The sequence below is a fragment of the Lacerta agilis genome, chromosome 9 (genome assembly GCF_009819535.1).
Source record: "Lacerta agilis isolate rLacAgi1 chromosome 9, rLacAgi1.pri, whole genome shotgun sequence".
Classification (NCBI taxonomy): domain Eukaryota; kingdom Metazoa; phylum Chordata; class Lepidosauria; order Squamata; family Lacertidae; genus Lacerta; species Lacerta agilis.
The window spans coordinates 56,548,237-56,566,358 of NC_046320.1; the positions used below are offsets into that span (position 1 = coordinate 56,548,237).

The 18,122-nt window shown below is 43.7% G+C and overlaps 2 protein-coding genes across 2 annotated transcripts in view; both read right to left on the reverse strand.

Moving 5' to 3' along the window:
- LOC117053054 (PDZ and LIM domain protein 5-like) overlaps positions 1 to 13,895 on the reverse strand; it is a 40,181-nt gene extending 26,286 nt beyond the window's left edge. Inside the window, exons 1-5 of the mRNA XM_033160535.1 lie at positions 13,672 to 13,895; positions 12,599 to 12,727; positions 10,867 to 11,079; positions 8,668 to 8,814; positions 7,092 to 7,229 (exon numbers count right to left, since the gene is read on the reverse strand). Coding sequence (XP_033016426.1) covers positions 7,092 to 7,229; positions 8,668 to 8,814; positions 10,867 to 11,079; positions 12,599 to 12,727; positions 13,672 to 13,880 — 836 coding nt within the window. The 5' untranslated portion in view covers positions 13,881 to 13,895. The remainder of the gene's footprint in view (positions 1 to 7,091; positions 7,230 to 8,667; positions 8,815 to 10,866; positions 11,080 to 12,598; positions 12,728 to 13,671) is intronic.
- A 742-nt stretch (positions 13,896 to 14,637) lies between these two features.
- The window catches only part of PDLIM5 (PDZ and LIM domain 5), an 86,093-nt gene continuing 82,608 nt past the window's right edge, over positions 14,638 to 18,122 (reverse strand). Inside the window, exon 9 of the mRNA XM_033160536.1 lies at positions 14,638 to 14,806. Within this exon, the coding sequence (XP_033016427.1) occupies positions 14,653 to 14,806 (154 nt within the window). The 3' untranslated portion in view covers positions 14,638 to 14,652. The remainder of the gene's footprint in view (positions 14,807 to 18,122) is intronic.

Sequence of the window (18,122 nt, forward strand, 5' to 3'; positions counted from 1 at the left end):
TATCAGTCAGACTGATTAATGGGACAGTGTTTTGAGGGAAGAAAATCCCACATTAATATTGAGAAACACTAACACAGAGTTGCTCATCTGTCAAGTTCATTTAACACAGCCAGCAAAAAGCTCAGGAATGAGCTCCCCTGGCAACTGGGTACCTCTCTCAAGGGAGTGCATCTTTTACCATTAAAAGAAATAAAGGATTTTTAAGTTCCTTGAAGTGATACAATTTCCCTTATCTGTAGGTTTAAGATAGCCTTTCAAATTTCATTTAAGAATGGGGGGGAGGGACCATGTGCCATGCATGTAGAAGGTTTCAGGTTCAATCCCCAACATCTGAAAGTAGGGCTGGGAATGTCCTCTGCCTGAAACCAGGTAGAGATTCTGCCAGTTACGTGGCCTCCGGATAGTGTTGGACTCCCTTCAGCCTTGACCACTGGCCATGCTGGCTGTGACTGATGGGAGTTGTAGTTCAGCAACACCTAGAGGATGAAAGGCTTCCCACGCCAAGACAAAGATAGACGGATGAGGCAGCTTCCCATGTCCTTCTTTTAAAATACATAAAGTAGGCAGGCTAGAACATGTTATTTAATGCATTGCCATGTGCTTTTTGTTTTCTTACCATAGCTGTCAACTTTTCCCTTTTTTGTGGGAAATTCCCTTATTCCAGCGCAGTTTCCCATTGCAAAAAAAGGGAAAGTTGACAGCCATGGCAGTTTCCCAATGCAAAAGAAAAAAGAAAAAAAAAGGAAGGTTGACAGCTCTGTTTCTTACATATGATAGGTTGGTTCTAATTAAGTTTCAGTTTTAGGCTGAAATGACCAACACTCCTTTTATCAAAAGACCTAGTAAAAGATCAGAGAAATTTTGAAGGTGGGAAGGGAGACTTAATTGCAGTGAGAGCTCTGGCCCCTTTCCCCTATGCCCTCCTATTCCTGCTGCCCCTTCCCCATCTTCCACCCCCTCACTTTCTCTTTGCTACCAAAAGGGCCAAACCAGATACAATGGGGCAGCCATATTTGTTGTTCATATGTCTGTCCTGTTTATGCATTGAAATGGAGGGAATTCAAGGAGGCATGCAAGTGAGAGGAGTTTACCTCTCGACACTTCGCCTCCCTGAGACCTGTCACTTCAGGTACTTTTCTCTCAGCTCACTTCCAATACCGGAGATGGATTGAGAGAAAAAAGTGCCTGAAATGATGAAGTGCCTCCCTAAAGCAGGAAAGTCGAAAGGGCTCACAACCCACACTTCAACGCCCTGGTTTCACTGTGAAAAAGTGAGATGGAAAGGGTCATTGACAAGACTGTTCCTAAACCCCCTCTCTCACCATGGGAACTTTGGGAGGCTGCTTGGTTTACCAAAAAGCTCCAGAAGATAAAGGAGGCCGGACATTGTCTACAGCAGGTGGCACACGTTGTGGTATGGATCTGATCAAATTGAGATACGAGTGCATAGCCATTCCAACTGGATGGCACTGGTGGCTGTGAAAAAAGCAACTCTCTCTGCGTCTATTGCAACCTCAGTGAATCACCCAGTAGGGGCTATTAAGAATGGTGAATTAGGTGGTCCAGACCAGTGGGGCATCTTTGACAGAAGACCAGTCAATAGCCTTCTGTGAGAGATCTGTGAATCACTGTGAGAGGGAAAGGTGTGTAAGGGTATGATTTTCTCATCTCATTTCAATTCACAGCGGAGATCTATGCTGACAGTTTGTCTGAAATCAATGCTTCCCATGTCTGACTTCTGAGGTTACATATGAAGATATTTTGCTTTCAGTTTCTAGATTTAGAAACCTGCTTCAAGTCCTCCAGAGATCAAATCAAACTCACTAACTGTTAAGAACATGCAGAAAACAGAATTAATTAAATTTAGTAAAAAGCTAAATTAGCGACAGTGACTAATGAAGAATGAATTGGAGCAATAGAGCCACTTAAGTAAAAGTTAATGAGATACAGAAGAGCTGAAGTATGCAAAGCACTTGCCTAACCTATGTATTGCATTTCCCCAAGCTAGTATTAATTCTGTAAAGTAGATCTCTACATATAATTTTTAAAGATTTTTTCCCCTCCTCCTCATCTACCAAATTGATTGCTGTATTCCTGAAGAACAATGAACTCTCTCTTGGGCTTTTATGGGGACAAGACAGAGAACTGCTGCAATCCAGGAACTCCCTTTGGTGCAAGAAATTTAAAAAGTAACACACAATGCACTACAGGTTAGGGTGTTCTTTTGTGAAAAGGAATGAACTTCACCATTGTCTGCCTAGATTGCAACTTGGTACATGAGCAACAAGCTAATGTACAAAAGTGCTTTAGAAAGTTAAGCAAAACAGTGGGGCAGTCATTCCCAGGGCAGACTACAGAGGTCAGAAAGGCCAGACATCTGCTGGATTCTTTAGATCAGGAAGCCCACAGTTATCATTTTGCATTGAAGAACAGAGCAGCAGGCAAACATTCTTAGGTTTGTACCATTCCTGGGCAAAAATCCCCCACTAGTGAGACAGCTTCCCCATAGAGATCCCTAAGCACTGGCCATATTGCTGTTAATCCCAGAAATAAGTAAATCTACACAGAAACAGTTTATTTTTCACCATGCAAAACAATTAACTCTAACCTTTAAAATATTTAGTGTTTAAATACAGTTCAGTACCCTCTGTAAGCAAAACCATTTTTCAGCAAGATTCGTGCTCTTTAATCCTTCCAGTTTTGTTTTCTACGTTAAAATGTAAAATTTTATTCTCATTATATCAGGGGTGGTTCACCCCTGCCTGACAGCAAACCCTCCCTCCCCCTGGGAGGAGGTGTTTGGTTTTTTTCCTGCTTCCTAACACTCCCTAAAATTTTACATTTTTGCCCACTGTTGCCAATCTGTCCATGGAAACTGCAAGGCAGGCTGATAGAGACTGTGTTTATATGGTATACCATTTGACAAAGGGAATATGAAGGAAGACTTAACAGATAAAGCAAAATATTGGGGGAAGAGAGATTAACGGAAAGAGTCAGTCATTATTGTAAGGGCTCAGACAAACTTTACATCAATATTTCATGAGGGAAACTTGGAAAGTGCAAATAGGTGAGCCTTGCAGGAGAGCATTCCAAAGTCAGGCCACCACCACAACAAAGATCATATTCCATAACTACCTGCCTCGCTTATGAAGATAGGGAAACATAATTTGAGCAGGATTCTTTCTAGAACCTGTTGCTGGGTTGTAACTATAGGTCAAGCTATTCTACTGAGTCCTGGCTTTCTCTAAGGTGTCCTCTTCCACTACCTACTGACCTAGAGAGCAGCAATACAGTACTCTCCTTCTAAAAGGAGACTCCCCTTTGTGGCATAGATGTATAATCGGTGAACACAAAAACCAGAACAAACAGTTATTAGATGCAGGCATTCTTATAACTCTAGCAATCTTACTTAACATACTGTCTCTCCGGCAACTATTCTCACTCTTTTATACAAACAGTCGTACCTTAGAAGTCGAACAGAATCCGTTCCAGAAGTCTGTTCGACTTCCAAAACATTTGGAAACCAAAGCGCGGCTTCTGATTGGTTGCAGGTGGTTCCTGCAGCCAACTGGAAGCCACGGAAGCTGTGTCAGACATCCGGCTTCCGGAAATCTTTCGAAAATTGGAACACTCACTTCTAGGTTTCGATTGTTTGAGAGCTGATTTGTTTGGGAGTCAAGGTACGACTGTATTCATATATGTATCTGTTTGCCCCAAATTCCCCTAATGCTAGCCCTCATGTTACCCAACCATAATTAACCGTGGTTTTCCTAATGTTCTGTACAAGTGACTTCCCTCTAGCTCCACCCAACACACACACACACACACACATATAATAAACAACTGTTTAACTACCTTTGTTTTAGGACTGCAGCCTTAGTTGTGTCTCTGTTTTAAGGATTAGCTTCTAGCTAGCTTCTAATGAAAATCAACTTTTGCTGTTTCAGACATCTCTTTTTAAAAACAAAGAGAAATGCACAAAGTATTTAAAATGGTTCCACCTTTTTATCACTAGTAAAAAGAGGGAGGTATTGAACTCTAATTTGTGCTTTCTGGAATGTTAAACAGAGGTGTAAAAATAAAGCTGCCATTTCATAATGTTTGCAGGCATAACAGAAATGTTTGGAGGAAAAATGCCTGCATGATGGCAACATAAAAAATGCTTGGTGCCAAGGTCACAGGAGACACAAAGGGAGAAGAAATTCTTACTTTCCACCCCATAATCCTATTCTGCTCTTAATTTTTTTTTTTAAAAAAAAAACTTTCCACAGTAAATTACAAAGGTAAATGTTTATGTTGCTAAAAGTAACAGTGTTTCCAATGGTTTATAAGGAAAAAGGAGGAACTGTCAGGCTCACAAAGGAGGTAAAAAAGGAGAAATAGGGCAATGCTAGTCAAGTTCCTTTTGCCTTGGGTTCTGTTAAAAAGGGCACACGCAATAAAGGTGTGAGAAATGGGAATCCAAGTTGCATCACGCACAAAGCTTTTTTTTTTCAGAAGCAGCATAATCTGTTTCCTCAAAACACACCATGGTTTCCTCCATAACACTAAATCATTAGTGTTACAATCCTAGAAAGGTGTCAATTATGTGCTAATAGAGGGAGTTTGGAAATTCACAATTTAAAAGGCAGCCAAGGCAGCCACTTGCCTGGTACAAGTAACAGAGCGAATTATACTTGCATGTTTTCCAATGCCACCTGTGTTTGAGCTGCTAAAATCCTAGATGTCTACCCTTGGACTTCTAAGTTCCTGGGGAAATGCATCCCTAGGACAGATGTGCACAAAGTCCTCTCTGCCTTCTTGTAGTCCCTACAAAATAGTCCCTACAAAATTTTCAAATTGGAGCCCAAGGAGCACATACTTCCCCCCTTCCCTCTCCAAGCAAATTCTCCTCCCTTCCTTTGTTAAAAGTGAACATGTGCACCAACAGAAACCAGAGTTAACCACATTGACCCATAATCAGTTTCCAGTTCCATTTTAATCTATGGTTTCAATTCAAGTTTATAAAAAAGAATTGATTGATGATGTTTGTCTAAGGTGCTTCCCATCCAAGGAATGAACACAGCAGAGAGTTAACCCTTTATTGTCACTTCTGGAGACCTACACACACCAATCTAGTGCTTAGGGAGCTATTCCCAGGTCTGTGTTCTGTGGAACAGGTGCAGCAACTGGTGACCACTCCCCTTCCACCAATTTATGTACCTTCCCCAGTGAGCTGTGCACACCTAGTTGGAGACTACACCTGCAAGGAAGCTGCTTCTGCTCCTCCCACTTCACCTCTCTTCTGGTTCTGGAAGACAGTGGTGCAGAAGAGGGTGGGCAGGCACCTGGCCCTTCACTTGTCTGGCTTGCCTCTGCCTCCTCTTCCTCCAGCTCTGAAGCTTGCCCTGCCCCTCTGATTCTTGCCTCCTGGCTGGTACACGTCCTCACAGACCACTGCCCCCCTCTCCCAAGTCAGACTCCAGCCGCCCTTCCCCCGGTACACGCTCTGAAGAGGAGGGGAAAGCATATTTCTGTGTCCGGCTCCTAATTAGCAAATCAGTTTGCAGAGAGTTAGCATTGTATCCTAGTCTAAAGGGTACGTCCATTCCAACCACTCTTCCCGTTTTCAGAGGTGCAGGAAGTGAAGAAACTTTGGTGCCACGCCCCTGTGTTTCTGCACTGGATGGATCAGTTCAAAGACATTCCACAGGCAACCGACACATGACTAGAGTATATGGCAGTGGTCAATTGTATGGAAGCACATTATGTATGGAAGCACATATGCAGCTACATTAGCACAAAAACAACTCCTGTTATTTAATGATAGAACAAACCTTTGAAGACTGACTGCTTTCAACTGACTGTGCTGCTGAAATGTGAAACCCTATACTCCTGTAGTTTCATAATATTTTCTCATATGCCTACGATTTTTGAAAACGTTCCCTCTTTCCAACCTTTTTTTGCACCTCACTATTGTGAAAGACATATGGTAGTACTTTCATATATTACAAAACTGGCCTAGAACTGGCATAACAACCCAGATTTGGGGAGGGACAAGGACAAAGTTTTATGAAGTACCAAAAAAAAGTTGCACATTAAAAAAAACAAGGGGGGGAGAGAAACACTCATCTGGCTGTGGAATACGTAACAGACATTCACTGCTCTTAAGGAATTTATGATACAACAAAACAAAATCCTTTGTATACTGTGACTTGGTATATTCAGAATTATGCCCGCTCCTGAGGCAAGTTAATAGTGAAATGGTCCGTGTGTGCCGAGCTAGAGGAAACTAGTTTGCTAGACACAATAAATGAGCTAGCTGCATCTAAACCATCAAAACACAGACGTCTGGTTTGTAGGTTAAATAAAGCTTCCAAGGAAAGTTAGGACTAATGTTACCATAGTTGTGGTCAGGAAGTATGACACAGAACAAAATGTCCCACCCCACAAGGAAACATGAAACATTTTATGGAGTAGCTGTCAAATGTGTATAAAACCATTTATTTGCTCCCCATTTGCCGACAGTAACAGCCTCATAAGATTAAGTCAGTGAATATCTGAGGAAGAGAGGCTCTCTGTTCCAATAATACAATAATGTGGCTTCTTCACTGATGGAGCTGTTGCCAGTACCTCATTCAAAACTATTGATTCCACTCTGGTAACCTTTTCCCACCTTGCGGTTAACAAAAAGGTTACACCTCTTTTAAATCAAGGGGAAAGGTTTGGTGCTATGCAGCACATCACAAATTCAAAATGAGTTGGAGGGCCACCAGCAACCTGCACAATTTATAGTGACAGCTTTTTAGAGTGATTAACAGCTCTGTGCCCCACAACCTCCACACACACAGAGACACAGAGAGAGAGAGAGAGTGCAAAGCTTCCCCCATGCAGCAAGATTCCCTTGTCCCATTCTATTAGGTTGTAACAGATATTTTGCTAATAGTGACTGATCAGTACCAGTGAAAATAAACCACAAGAAGACTTCCATCGCTGGAGCTAAGTACTACACGAGTGGCATACATGTGTGAATTAATTCATGACAGTCCATTAACAAGTTAGAAGATAAGAAGTCAAAGGAGTGCAAAACCATTCCTGTCGCACACTCTTACAGTCTCCAGTTTCTTTGCATCTCGAAAGCACTTGCCGATTGTCTTGATGGTCTTGTACTTTCCAGAGGTGGTGGTTTGATAATAGGAGTAATGAGAAGGGCATCCAACAGTGTACGATAGGTACTGTGATCAGAGAGTCTGGCAAGCATTTAAAGAAAATTTACTTTGGCAGCTGGTTTGCTCGCAAAGTAGAAGGTTAACTAGACATGCTACAGTTGTGGGAGGCGAACTATCCAGTGCAATTCAGAAATGAGCCACCAATTCTAAGGCAATGCTCCCTCTATTTACAACCCCCCAACAGGGTTTCTGACAAGTACTTAAGGGCTGGGGACAGAGGCCTCAACAGCCCTATAAGTGGGGGGGGGAGGGGAAGGAGACCCAGGCTTCAGGGGCCTTTTGTCACTCCCTAACACCACCCCTGCCCCCCCAATAATTTTAAGCTGACTCATGATTCTGGTCGTAATATGCAATGCTCCTGAGCCTTTGAGAAGAGGAAAGATGTGCAGCCTCCAAATTTGACTCACCAGGCTCTGAGAAGCTTTCTAATCCCAGCAGCCAATAACAGCATCTGCAAAGGCTTTACTAAGCTCTACTAGCTATCCCTCTATCCTGTATTTTCGTGACAGCTTCAACTTATAGCAAGCCAAAAAAGACCTCTTCCCATATGCTTCTCTGCTCATTGCAAATATTTCTTTTTTGAGGGAAATAACATTGCTGCTTGAGAAGTATGAGGCACGCAAAATTCTATGTTGAACCAGATAATTCCAAGTTTTGGACACATCACTATATCAAAATTAGAAGGCTGGGGTGGGTAGTTGTTTAAAAGTAATGAACAGAAACTGCTAAGTGCATCCAAATCACCTTGTATGGGTTCATTTAAATAATTAGAGTAACACATCCTGGTTCTGCATCCATTATAAAACCCCAAGGTAAAAAAAACAACCCTGAATTTTGGTTTGTGTGATGTGTTCAAGAAATGAGCAGAGCTAGCTTACAATTCATGCCTTTGCAGCTTCTGCTGTGTATATTTGAAAGGAGTTATATAACTATCCCCCCCCCCCAAGTGCAGGTTCAAGTAATTAATTCGCTCAGTTGGGGAAATGATGTTGGGTTTCAAAAGACAAATAACATCCCATACTATGTCCCCGAATCTTGAGTGTATTGTAAAATGCTAGTACACTGGTTGAATTCACACAACTATGTACTAAAGTAACTATGTACACAACTATGTACTGGGCAGCCATGATGGCGACAGCAGCTTCCACTTGTTTTAGATTAACAGTAGTTGAACATTGTCATCTGAATTTGGTTTGTTTTCATTAACCAGCCGGTCTGTCCATGTTCAGACAACATGGCAAATGGCAGTATTTTAAAAACGTTAAGTAGAACTTTCTGAAACGATCCTTGCAGCTACCTCAGAGAAAGAATGCATGATTCCGGAAGGGGGAAAGCAAAACGTTTGCTTTAGCACCACGTCTGAACCAGCTCTGTTAAGTTAGTGCCACTGAATTTCACCACTTGCAAGTGAACATATTCCACCTCCCAACCCTCCATGAGATACAAAGATATTCCAGACCTCCGTACAGCAACTGCAGCAGACACAGCAGCAGCGGCACTCTTAACTTGTGACGATTCCACCTTTGAAAGTAAAGTAGAGGGGATGGGTGCAAGCGTTACATTACTTCCCAGTGGATTTTCCAGTGGCTCTTTCATAGGGTAGAAGCTTCAGTTCAAATGGAGAAAAAGCAAGGAAGCGAAAGGATAGAGAAAAAGGAAATGAGAAATAAAATATACAAGACACATTTATAGAAGTAATTTCAAAGCTCATTCCTAGCAAAGCAGCAATAAAACCACCAGCACACTGGATGGGGGACCACGTGTTTTATTCCTGCATTTAAGGGGGCCGGGTTAGATTACCCTTGGGGTCCCTTTCAACTCTATGATTTAAGATTTTTTTGGGGGGGGGGACATTTAAGCCACCTAGCGTACAATTTCATTAATGAAATTTTCATAACCACTTCAGAGACTTTTAAAGTCGGCTCTGTAACAGGAGTTTGACCAAGTTCAACCCATGCAGTGGTGACGGCTCTCATATTTTAATCGAGACAAAACAGGAAGACTGTTGCCTTCACATTCTCCTTACAGACTGCCTGGACTAATCTAATAGCAATAATGCAGCATTGTGTGTGTGTGTGTGTGTGTGTGTGTGTGTGTGTGTGTGTTAGGATTCTTGCTCTGTGTTGCAGTCATGGGATTGTTTTATCACATGCCAGAGTATGTTTTCATTCCACATAGTGGGAAGTGACGGAGACAGGATGTTTGTATTACTGTGTTTCCGTGATGTAGAATTATTGGCCTGTGTTCTTTCTCTTTTTGCTGTTTGATGCTGATGAGGAAGGAGCTGGGTCAGAATGCTCCGAGTGTATTATATGTAAATAAAGTAGTTTAGCCAATATTGCTGTGCTACTGAGTCTGTCACGCTGACTGCTAACACTCTGCTGATCCTTAAGTGTGCTGATTTCTCTGAGGCATCAGATGCTGTGATGTTCGGGCTGGAGAAAGACTTTGTCTCTCCTGAACGACAAACCAGGAGGGAGGGAACATGCCAGCCAGGCATGTGTCTCTGCCAGGTTCCTACTCGCATGTAGAATGCTCCTGACAGTACACACACACACACACACACACACACACACCAGAGGTGTATGGCATTATGGTTCAAATGCAGTGCTGAACATGTTGGACTAGTCAATAGCATAGCTCTCCCAACATCCAAGTGCATCTTTGATTGCTATGCAGTCACTGGAATCGTAGCCATTAAAAAATGAAGTTCAGCCTGCACTACTAACCCAGAATGGAAAAGTCAACAAGTCCTGGCTGATTGAATTTATGCATTTTCCACTTTTTCTTCCCTAAGAATGTTATTGAGCCTGAAGCAGTTTCTGTCATCAATATAGAGGATCCAAATCTAAATCCAACACAGAATGAGGCATGCTTGGTCCCACTGATTTCAATGGGGTTGCTGAAGTCCATTGGTTTCAATAGGCTTAAGCAAGCTTAAACTTTGTATCAGGTTTAGACCTTCCTTTTGATCTTCTTAAGATGTATCTCCATAATTCATTTAAAGCTTCAAATCAGCATGGTGGCTTTTATAAGGCAATTGTAAAGAAAATTTGATTCATGATCGCCTCTGATCGTCTTCCATGAATTTAAGCAAGGAGTATTTGGTTTCAGGTCACTGGGACACAGAGCTTGAATTTTGTAATGAATAACTCACTTCAGATGTTAAAAGAAAATTAGCTGACCCCTCATAAAATCAGCAACCGGGGGTGGGGGAAATGTATGAGGTTATTTTGAGCAACACTGGTATTTGGAAGCATTATATATATATTCAAAGTTACTGGACTCCCCAGAACAACCAGTAGAGGTGTGGCAGCATTGCTGTTATTGCTCAGGATTAAGCTTCAAATAATTCCCTTATGGCCAGTTTACCTGGCTGAAGATTTACTGTCATTGAAAATGTCACTCTATCCTTATTTACTATTTTTGTTGTTGTTCTGTTTTTGTTGGACAAACTTTTCTGCAATGTATTCTTGGCACTTCAGAAAGAAAAGCATTTACTTTTACCGTTTAACTTTTATGGATAAAAGCAAAAACTCCCCCTTGCCATGCTTTTGCACACACACAAGATAAATACAGGGAGCCTTATTTCCCTTTTTTAAAAAAGCAAAAAAGCACAGTAAGTAATTTGGTCTTCAAAATTCTAGGATTCCAATACCTGCCAGGAAGAGGGGACACCAATGCAGATTTCCCAGTCTGGACTGTCAAAGTAGATTCCTCTGGAGCAACTGGAGACATAAGAGTCTCAAATGTCTGAGTTGCCACTGTGCTAGTCATGGGTAGGCTCCTTTTATTATCAGCTTCATTTGCACCCAACCTTGCAGCAGCTGGGGCACTCAGAGCTGGAGAACCAGTTTTTATCCTACTTGACCTTAATTGAACAAGAATTATGATACGTTAAACACAAATACCATACTTATGTATTTAAATGTTACCTAATAAAAGGCGCAGCCAACAGTTATGGTGCTTAATAGGGTTTTTGGTTTTTTTAATGAACTACATCAATTCAAAAGGCCTGTGGTATACAACTATCCAGTGTTTACATTTGCCAAATGTCCAATTCCCCCCCCCCCTTCTTTGGATAACTCAAGTCAACTTTGGATAACGGGAATGCGAAGGCAGTCATGGTTTCCTTCCCCGGAGATGGCACTCCTCCAGCTCATAACTGACAAAAAAATTATACGCCCAATTTCATTCCCTGAACTTGAATGTTACCATACTTAACACAGAACTTGGATGGTGGTCAGAAGGGAGAACTAAAAATTATACTGAGTCAGGGTCACTTGACACAACTCAGAAAGATCAGTGTAGGGTTTTAGGAAAGCCTGTGAGCCAACATTTCCAGTGTTATAGCAACCAGACTGCATATGTCTGGAGTACATGCAATGCAAATTTCAACAGTCACAGAGAACATGTCTCCTTTTATCCATTTGACAAAATTTATATACTGTTTGAGTGTAAGAAAACCTCTAACCGGCTTACAACGAAAATGCTTATACATGCTGATGTGAGAGATGGCAGCATCATTGAAGATTAGGTCTGTGTACAGAAGCTATTTTAACTTGGGTGTCTAACGAAATACCACTGCAAACAGAGATTTGCCTTTTACATTGATGCTCACGGGAACTATTGATCAGAACATCTGTGATTTCTGCTGCTACTGAGCCCTGCTGCCATCTTGTGGACAACAGCATATCTACTGTAGGAACATTTGAAATACTGGTATCTGTTCTCAGGGCATTGCGTGTTCTCAGACAAGCCAAATGCAAGCATTTACACTGCCATCAGTTACATTCTAGACCAGAACCAATTCAGAATAGCTTGTGACTTGTTTGAATTTTTCAGGAAGTGATGACTGTCACTTGAGGTAGAAGTAGAGGTAAATGACCCCTGGACAGTTAGGTCCAGTCAAAGGCGACTATGGGGTGCAGCGCTCATTTCGCTTCAGGCCGAGGGAGATGTCATTTGTCCACAGACATCTTTCCAGGTCATGTGGCCAGCATGACTAAACTGCTTCTGGCACAACGGAACATCGCGTATGGAAATGCCATTTACCTTCCCGCCGCAGCGGTGCCTATTTATCTACTTGCACGGGTATGCTTTTAAACTGCTAGATTGGCAGAAGCTGGGACAGAGCAACTACTTTAGGTAGAGCAGAGCTGTAGGACAGGTCTCAGAAGTAGGGAAGTTGAACTATGGAGAAAGTTGAGGAGAGAGGGAGGAGAGGCAGGCAGGCCGGCAGGCAGATAGAAAATTTAGGAAACCTAACATTCACTGTTCTTCACCAAAGTTTGACAGGCGTTTTGCGAGCTTCAGAGAATAATAAACAGTTTTTAAAAATAATTTATGGCATGCTTTGAACAGAATGTAATAAATTACTATGAAACTACCTAGTGTAGGTTGATGCCATTTTGGACACAATGGCTACTTGGCTGTTACCACTTAAAATATGAACAGTAGCAGGTGGATATGGTGCACACCTGGGCAAGGCCTCCAATGGATTGTTGAAAAAAAGTTCTCTGAAGAAGAAAATGACAGAGCTTCTAAAACCAGAAGTTCTCTTAGTATCCACCCCACCCTACCCCCAGCAACTGCACAAATGTATCTGGAGTTGGCTTAAGTTCCCATACTACGTGGTTAATTTGACAAACTTTACAGGCATGGCTATCTCCAACCAATTTCTGCTCATGTAGGATCCGCAAATATCTGTCTGTCGACAAGACAAAATGTTTCCCAACCTTGGGTCTCCAGCTGCTTTTGGACTACAGTTCCCATCATCCCTGACCTTGCTAGCTAGGGAGGTTGAGGGAGTTGTAGTCCAAAAACAACTGGAGACACAAGGTTGGGAAACACTGGGCTAGATTAACCAGTTATGGTGAAATCAGTGGTGGAATTTGAGAGGTACACATGATTGACCAGAAGTCTAATACATAAACTCCAAAAAGGACACACAGTTTCTGTTGTTATTTGTGCTGGCAGTTTCTGGGATTAGCTATGTCTGAGGTGGGGAAGATCAGGCCTGGGGGCCAAATGCAGCCCTGTCTAATTAATCTGGGACTCTACACAGCCAACACTCTCCCCAAGCCATACCCCTTGGCTGCAATTCATGCCTGAGCTGGAATGTGTCCTTGAACTGTGGTAATGGTTGTCTGGAAAGAAAATAGCTAGGCGGTGGGGGGTTGAGTCTGAAATTTTGCATGGCTGGAATGCTGCCTAATATTCAAAAGTAGGATTTGCACCTACTGCCCCACTCACTTTTTGTCTCTGGCCTTGTCCACCACCAACATACAGCCCCTAAAAGTTTTTTGTCAAGGGAATGTCCCGTCCCCCGATAAGAAGGGTTCACCACTGATGGATGTGAAGGTGTTATTCAACTGGTGGGATAACTCACTTTCCCATTAACAGGAAGTAAATAAGGCAAAGGAAGAACTTTCAAATCCAGTAAAGAACAGCAAGTATTTACCTCTTGTGAGATGTAGTACAGAGATTAGGGCCAGGAAGATTGGTTGACGAAATAGTGATAAGACCTGGATCTGTTACCACAGAAGTACTTGAAGTTGCTTCTCCCCTGATAGATAGCAGTTTCAATTCCGTCCCCAAAATCACAGAATAAGTCAAGTTTACGAAGAAAATGTTAAATTCTACATCTAAATGTGATTTGGCATATGGCATTTGTGCACAAAACTATTAATCCCTTGGGATGACAGCAAGTCTACAAGAGTTTGGCACTGACAGGTACCCACTGCCAAAGCAGAAGGTTGCGGCATTTTCTAGATTTCCTAGAACTTATTTGGAACAGTCAAAGCTGAATTCACAATGCACTTCAGACCTTGATGAGAATTTTCAAGTTTGTTCCATAACAGTGAATAGCTGAGCATGTTTTGCATGCTTTGAAAACACACTTGAAATTAAATGATGGAAGTTTCAGTAAAAATGCTGATGGCATTCAGAACAAATCATAGTCCAATACAGAAATAACTTTTATTTTGGCCAATGGAAAACACATATACAACTTCAATATCTCATTTGCACTATTAGCTCTTAAGTTGTTGTTTTTCTTAAAATTAATGAATAAGAGCAATCCAGTTTGCCACAGCACCCTGCTTTTTGCTGTGTGCATTGCCATGTGCAAAAATGTATTTTACAACAATGCTTCCCCCGCAATTAACAGCTTCCCATGCACATAATACACATGAGTGCTGGCTGTGCCCATTCATGGGGAGTGAGTATACTGGGTCCATCGCTTTCCAAAATAGGGAGTGGGAATCCACTGATCCAGTAATAAAGCAGTGCCATTAAGCAGTGACAATTGTGACAAGGATAGTGCTTGCTTAATTATCAAATTTGGTGCAAGTCTGATTAACTACTTGAGAATAATAATGAACTTCTTCAAGTGCATTCATGTGTGGTGCAAAATGGTTTTCCACAATAAAGTTTAGTCATGTCAGTGAACCATGAATGGATGGAACAAGGACAGAGAAACAGACCTCTGATCTGGCAATGATGGTTCTTCTGACACATCGGGTATTTCACAGGTCTGGGTAGCTACTGTATGGGAATGCTGGGTTTCCAGTCCATTAGTCAGTTCTGTAGATATGCTTTATTCACAATAGTAACAGAGAACATATGATTTACGTAACCAGTCACACGTTTTGAGGCTATATAATATCTAGGTTAACATTTCATAAAACAAGAGTTGCTAAACCTTTAGGAAATGGCAGTTTGAGTGTTCAGAATTTCAGTAACCAGTTCAATCGTTTTGATAACAGAGGACAAGAGGATTGCTTTGGCCATAGGACACAAAGACAAATTCTGAGCTACTAATTTTGCACTGAACGTAGACTAAGCAAGGCTGTAATCCAAACCCCTCTTTTGCTGGGCTGAGGGGGACTTGGATTGAGTATAGACTTACCTCCACTCACTTCAGCCAGCTCAGCTGGCCTCCTGCTGGAAGAGATGTCCCTTTCTGCTCTCTGAAAGGTGGTTCACTGCCAGTATCCCTGCCAGCACAGTCCAGCAGAAAGCACCCAAAAGGGGTGTTCTGAGGGCAAGGCTTAGCTGGCCTGGGTTCCTGAAGTGCCCCCACAGCCAGCACTTGACAGCATCAGGTCTATAATGGGCCAAATTACTACCTAAAACTGGCACGGAGCTCAGATTTTATCTACCAGCCTTGCTTTCCACTGCAGCTGCCATGAACCAGTGGGCTACAGATCTGTTGCGAGCTCCATGTTTTGTAGAGCCTTGGTTGCAGCAGCAAGCAATATGGATCACTCTGTTAGCCACACTTTAGTTCCACTGGAATCAGTGTGCTGTAATTTAATGATCTTTATACTGTACCACTTATTTCAATGGCACTGGGGTGATAATGGGAGCATAGATAGGAAAATGCCTGCATCAGTACATCTGTTCCCCCTTTCCCCTGATTCTGTTGTCTCCCCTCCACCCCACCCCACCCCCATCCCCACCCTGCTACAACCAGCCATCTATGCTGCTTACTAACAAGCATCTAGATCAGGGGTCTGCAACCTTTAAGACACAAAGAGCCACTTGGACCCGTTTCCAAAGGAAAAAAAAAAACCTGGGAGCCGCAAAACCATTGCGACATTTAAAACAAATATAACGCTGCATATATTGTTTCTTACCTTAATGCAATAATAATAAATAACGTATAGGAGCCAATGCAAAGTATAATTAGTAAAAACAACAAGAATAAGTTCTTACTTTTTTGCATTGACTCAGGGGCGTACCCAGGATCAAAACTGGGGGGGGGGGCAAGCCATGGTCCTTCAGGTTGTGACATTTCAGCACGGAAAGGCGAATGAAACCAAAATTTTAGGGAAATTATATATAATTATAGCAGTGCTTTATTACAGTAGTTATTACAATTATTTGCTTGGTTTTTTAAATTTTTTATTCTAGTTACATGTCTTATACCAGGGGTGGCCAACTCCCAAGAAACTGTGATCTACTTTCAGCAGTGATCTACCCCCGTTTTTTGGGGTTCAGCTCAAAGTTGTTTTGGGGGGGTGTGGTGGGTGGGAGAGAGGGCTTCCCCCTCTAAGATAGGTTGGCAAGCGAACTAAGAAAGAAAGAAAAAGGGGGGTGGGAATGGAAAAGTGGGGTGGAAAAATATAAATTGGGGGTGTGGTGGGTGGGAGAGAGGGCTTCCCCCTCTAAGATAGGTTGGCAAGCGAATTAATAAAGAAAGAAAAAGGGGGGTGGGAATGGAAAAGTGGGGTGGAAAAATATAAATTGGGGGTGGGGTGGGTGGGAGAGAGGGCTTCCCCCTCTAAGATAGGTTGGCAAGCGAACTAAGAAAGAAAGAAAAAGGGGGGTGGGAATGGAAAAGTGGGGTGGAAAAATGTAAATTGGGGGTGGGGTGGGTGGGAGAGAGGGCTTCCCCCTCTAAGATAGGTTGGCAAGCGAATTAATAAAGAAAGAAAAAGGGGGGTGGGAATGGAAAAGTGGGGTGGAAAAATATAAATTGGGGGTGGGGTGGGGTGGGGAGAATATCTATTAAAAATATGTAGTAGTTTAAAAAATAAAAATAAAGGGGGAAAATCTTTTTCTTCTTTTTCCTTTTTTTGAAACCAAAAACAAAAGGGGAAGAGAAAAGAAAAAGGGGGGATAGAGGGAGAAAAGGGTAATAATAAAAATTCAAATAGAGTGGCTGCAGCAGCTGTGGGGGGTGTTTGTTTATTTTTCGTTTGTTTGTTTGTTTTAAAAATGGGATTTCTCCCCTTGGATTAAAAAAGGAGGGGAGGAAAAAAAGAGGGGGGGTGGGAGAGCAAGGCAAAAAGCCAAAAAGCAAAAAACAGGTTTTTTGGGGGGGGAATCGCGCCAGGCTCTGCAGCGCGCCGGCCTCGGGGCTCCGGGCCCCCGAGCCGCCCTTGGGGCCATCGTTGAGCATGTACACCACCCGCAGCGAGCGCTGGCGAAGCACCGGTTGGCGGAGGTTTCAGAAGCAGCCCGGACGTTTTCGCCGCCGCTGCCCGGCCTTCCTGTTGCACGGCGGCGCAGGAAGGCTCCGAGTCCCGGCCGGGCCCCCGGGCGCCCCCCGGATCCCGCTGCCAAAGAGGCGCCGGACGGCGAGGCGGAGCAGCAAAGCCAGGCGGAGGCGGCAGCAGCACCATCCGGCGACCGACGCCGGGAAGGTCCCCCGCCCGCCCGCCTCTCCGGGGGCGGGGAAGGTGCAACGGAGCCAAGCCCCACAAGGACACCCCAGCCGCCCGCCGGGCCCGACACTCCAAGGAGGGAAGCGGGCAGGCGCGGCGGGTCAGGAGGACGGCGCGGCGGGCGCAGCCCAGGCGGGCCAGGAGCGCAGCGCAGTGCCCCCACCACTCTGCGCCCCAGGCAGCCGCCCCGGAGCCGAAGGAGGAGCGCCTGTTGCGCGCTCACAGTGGCGGGCCACGGCGGGGACGGCCCTGCTCCGCTCCGCCAACTGCGCTGCCGCCGTCGCACCAGGCCCCACCCCCGGCGCCTCCCCCCGGCTGCCCCCTCCCTCCCTCTCTCTCTGCCCCCTGCAAACCGCCCCTCCATCGCGGGCAGGGCTGGCGCGTCTTCCCTCCGGCCGAGGAGTTCTCAGGCGCAGTGCCCCCACCACTCCGCGCCACCTCCGCGCCCCAGGCAGCCGCCCCGGAGCCGCAGCAGGGCCGCGAAAGAGCCGCATGCGGCTCCAGAGCCGCAGGTTCCTGACCCCCGATCTAGATGTAAATTGCTGGGGGGGGATTAAGATTTGTGTGCTGTTGCCACTGACAGCGCAGTCTTTAGCATATGTGCCACCGTGCCCAGCACCCCTAAATTTAGTTTAGCCCCCAAATTAACTTTTATTATATATATATATATATATATATATATATATATATATATATATATAATTGTCCAGTAGCACCTTAGAGACCAACCAAGTTTGTT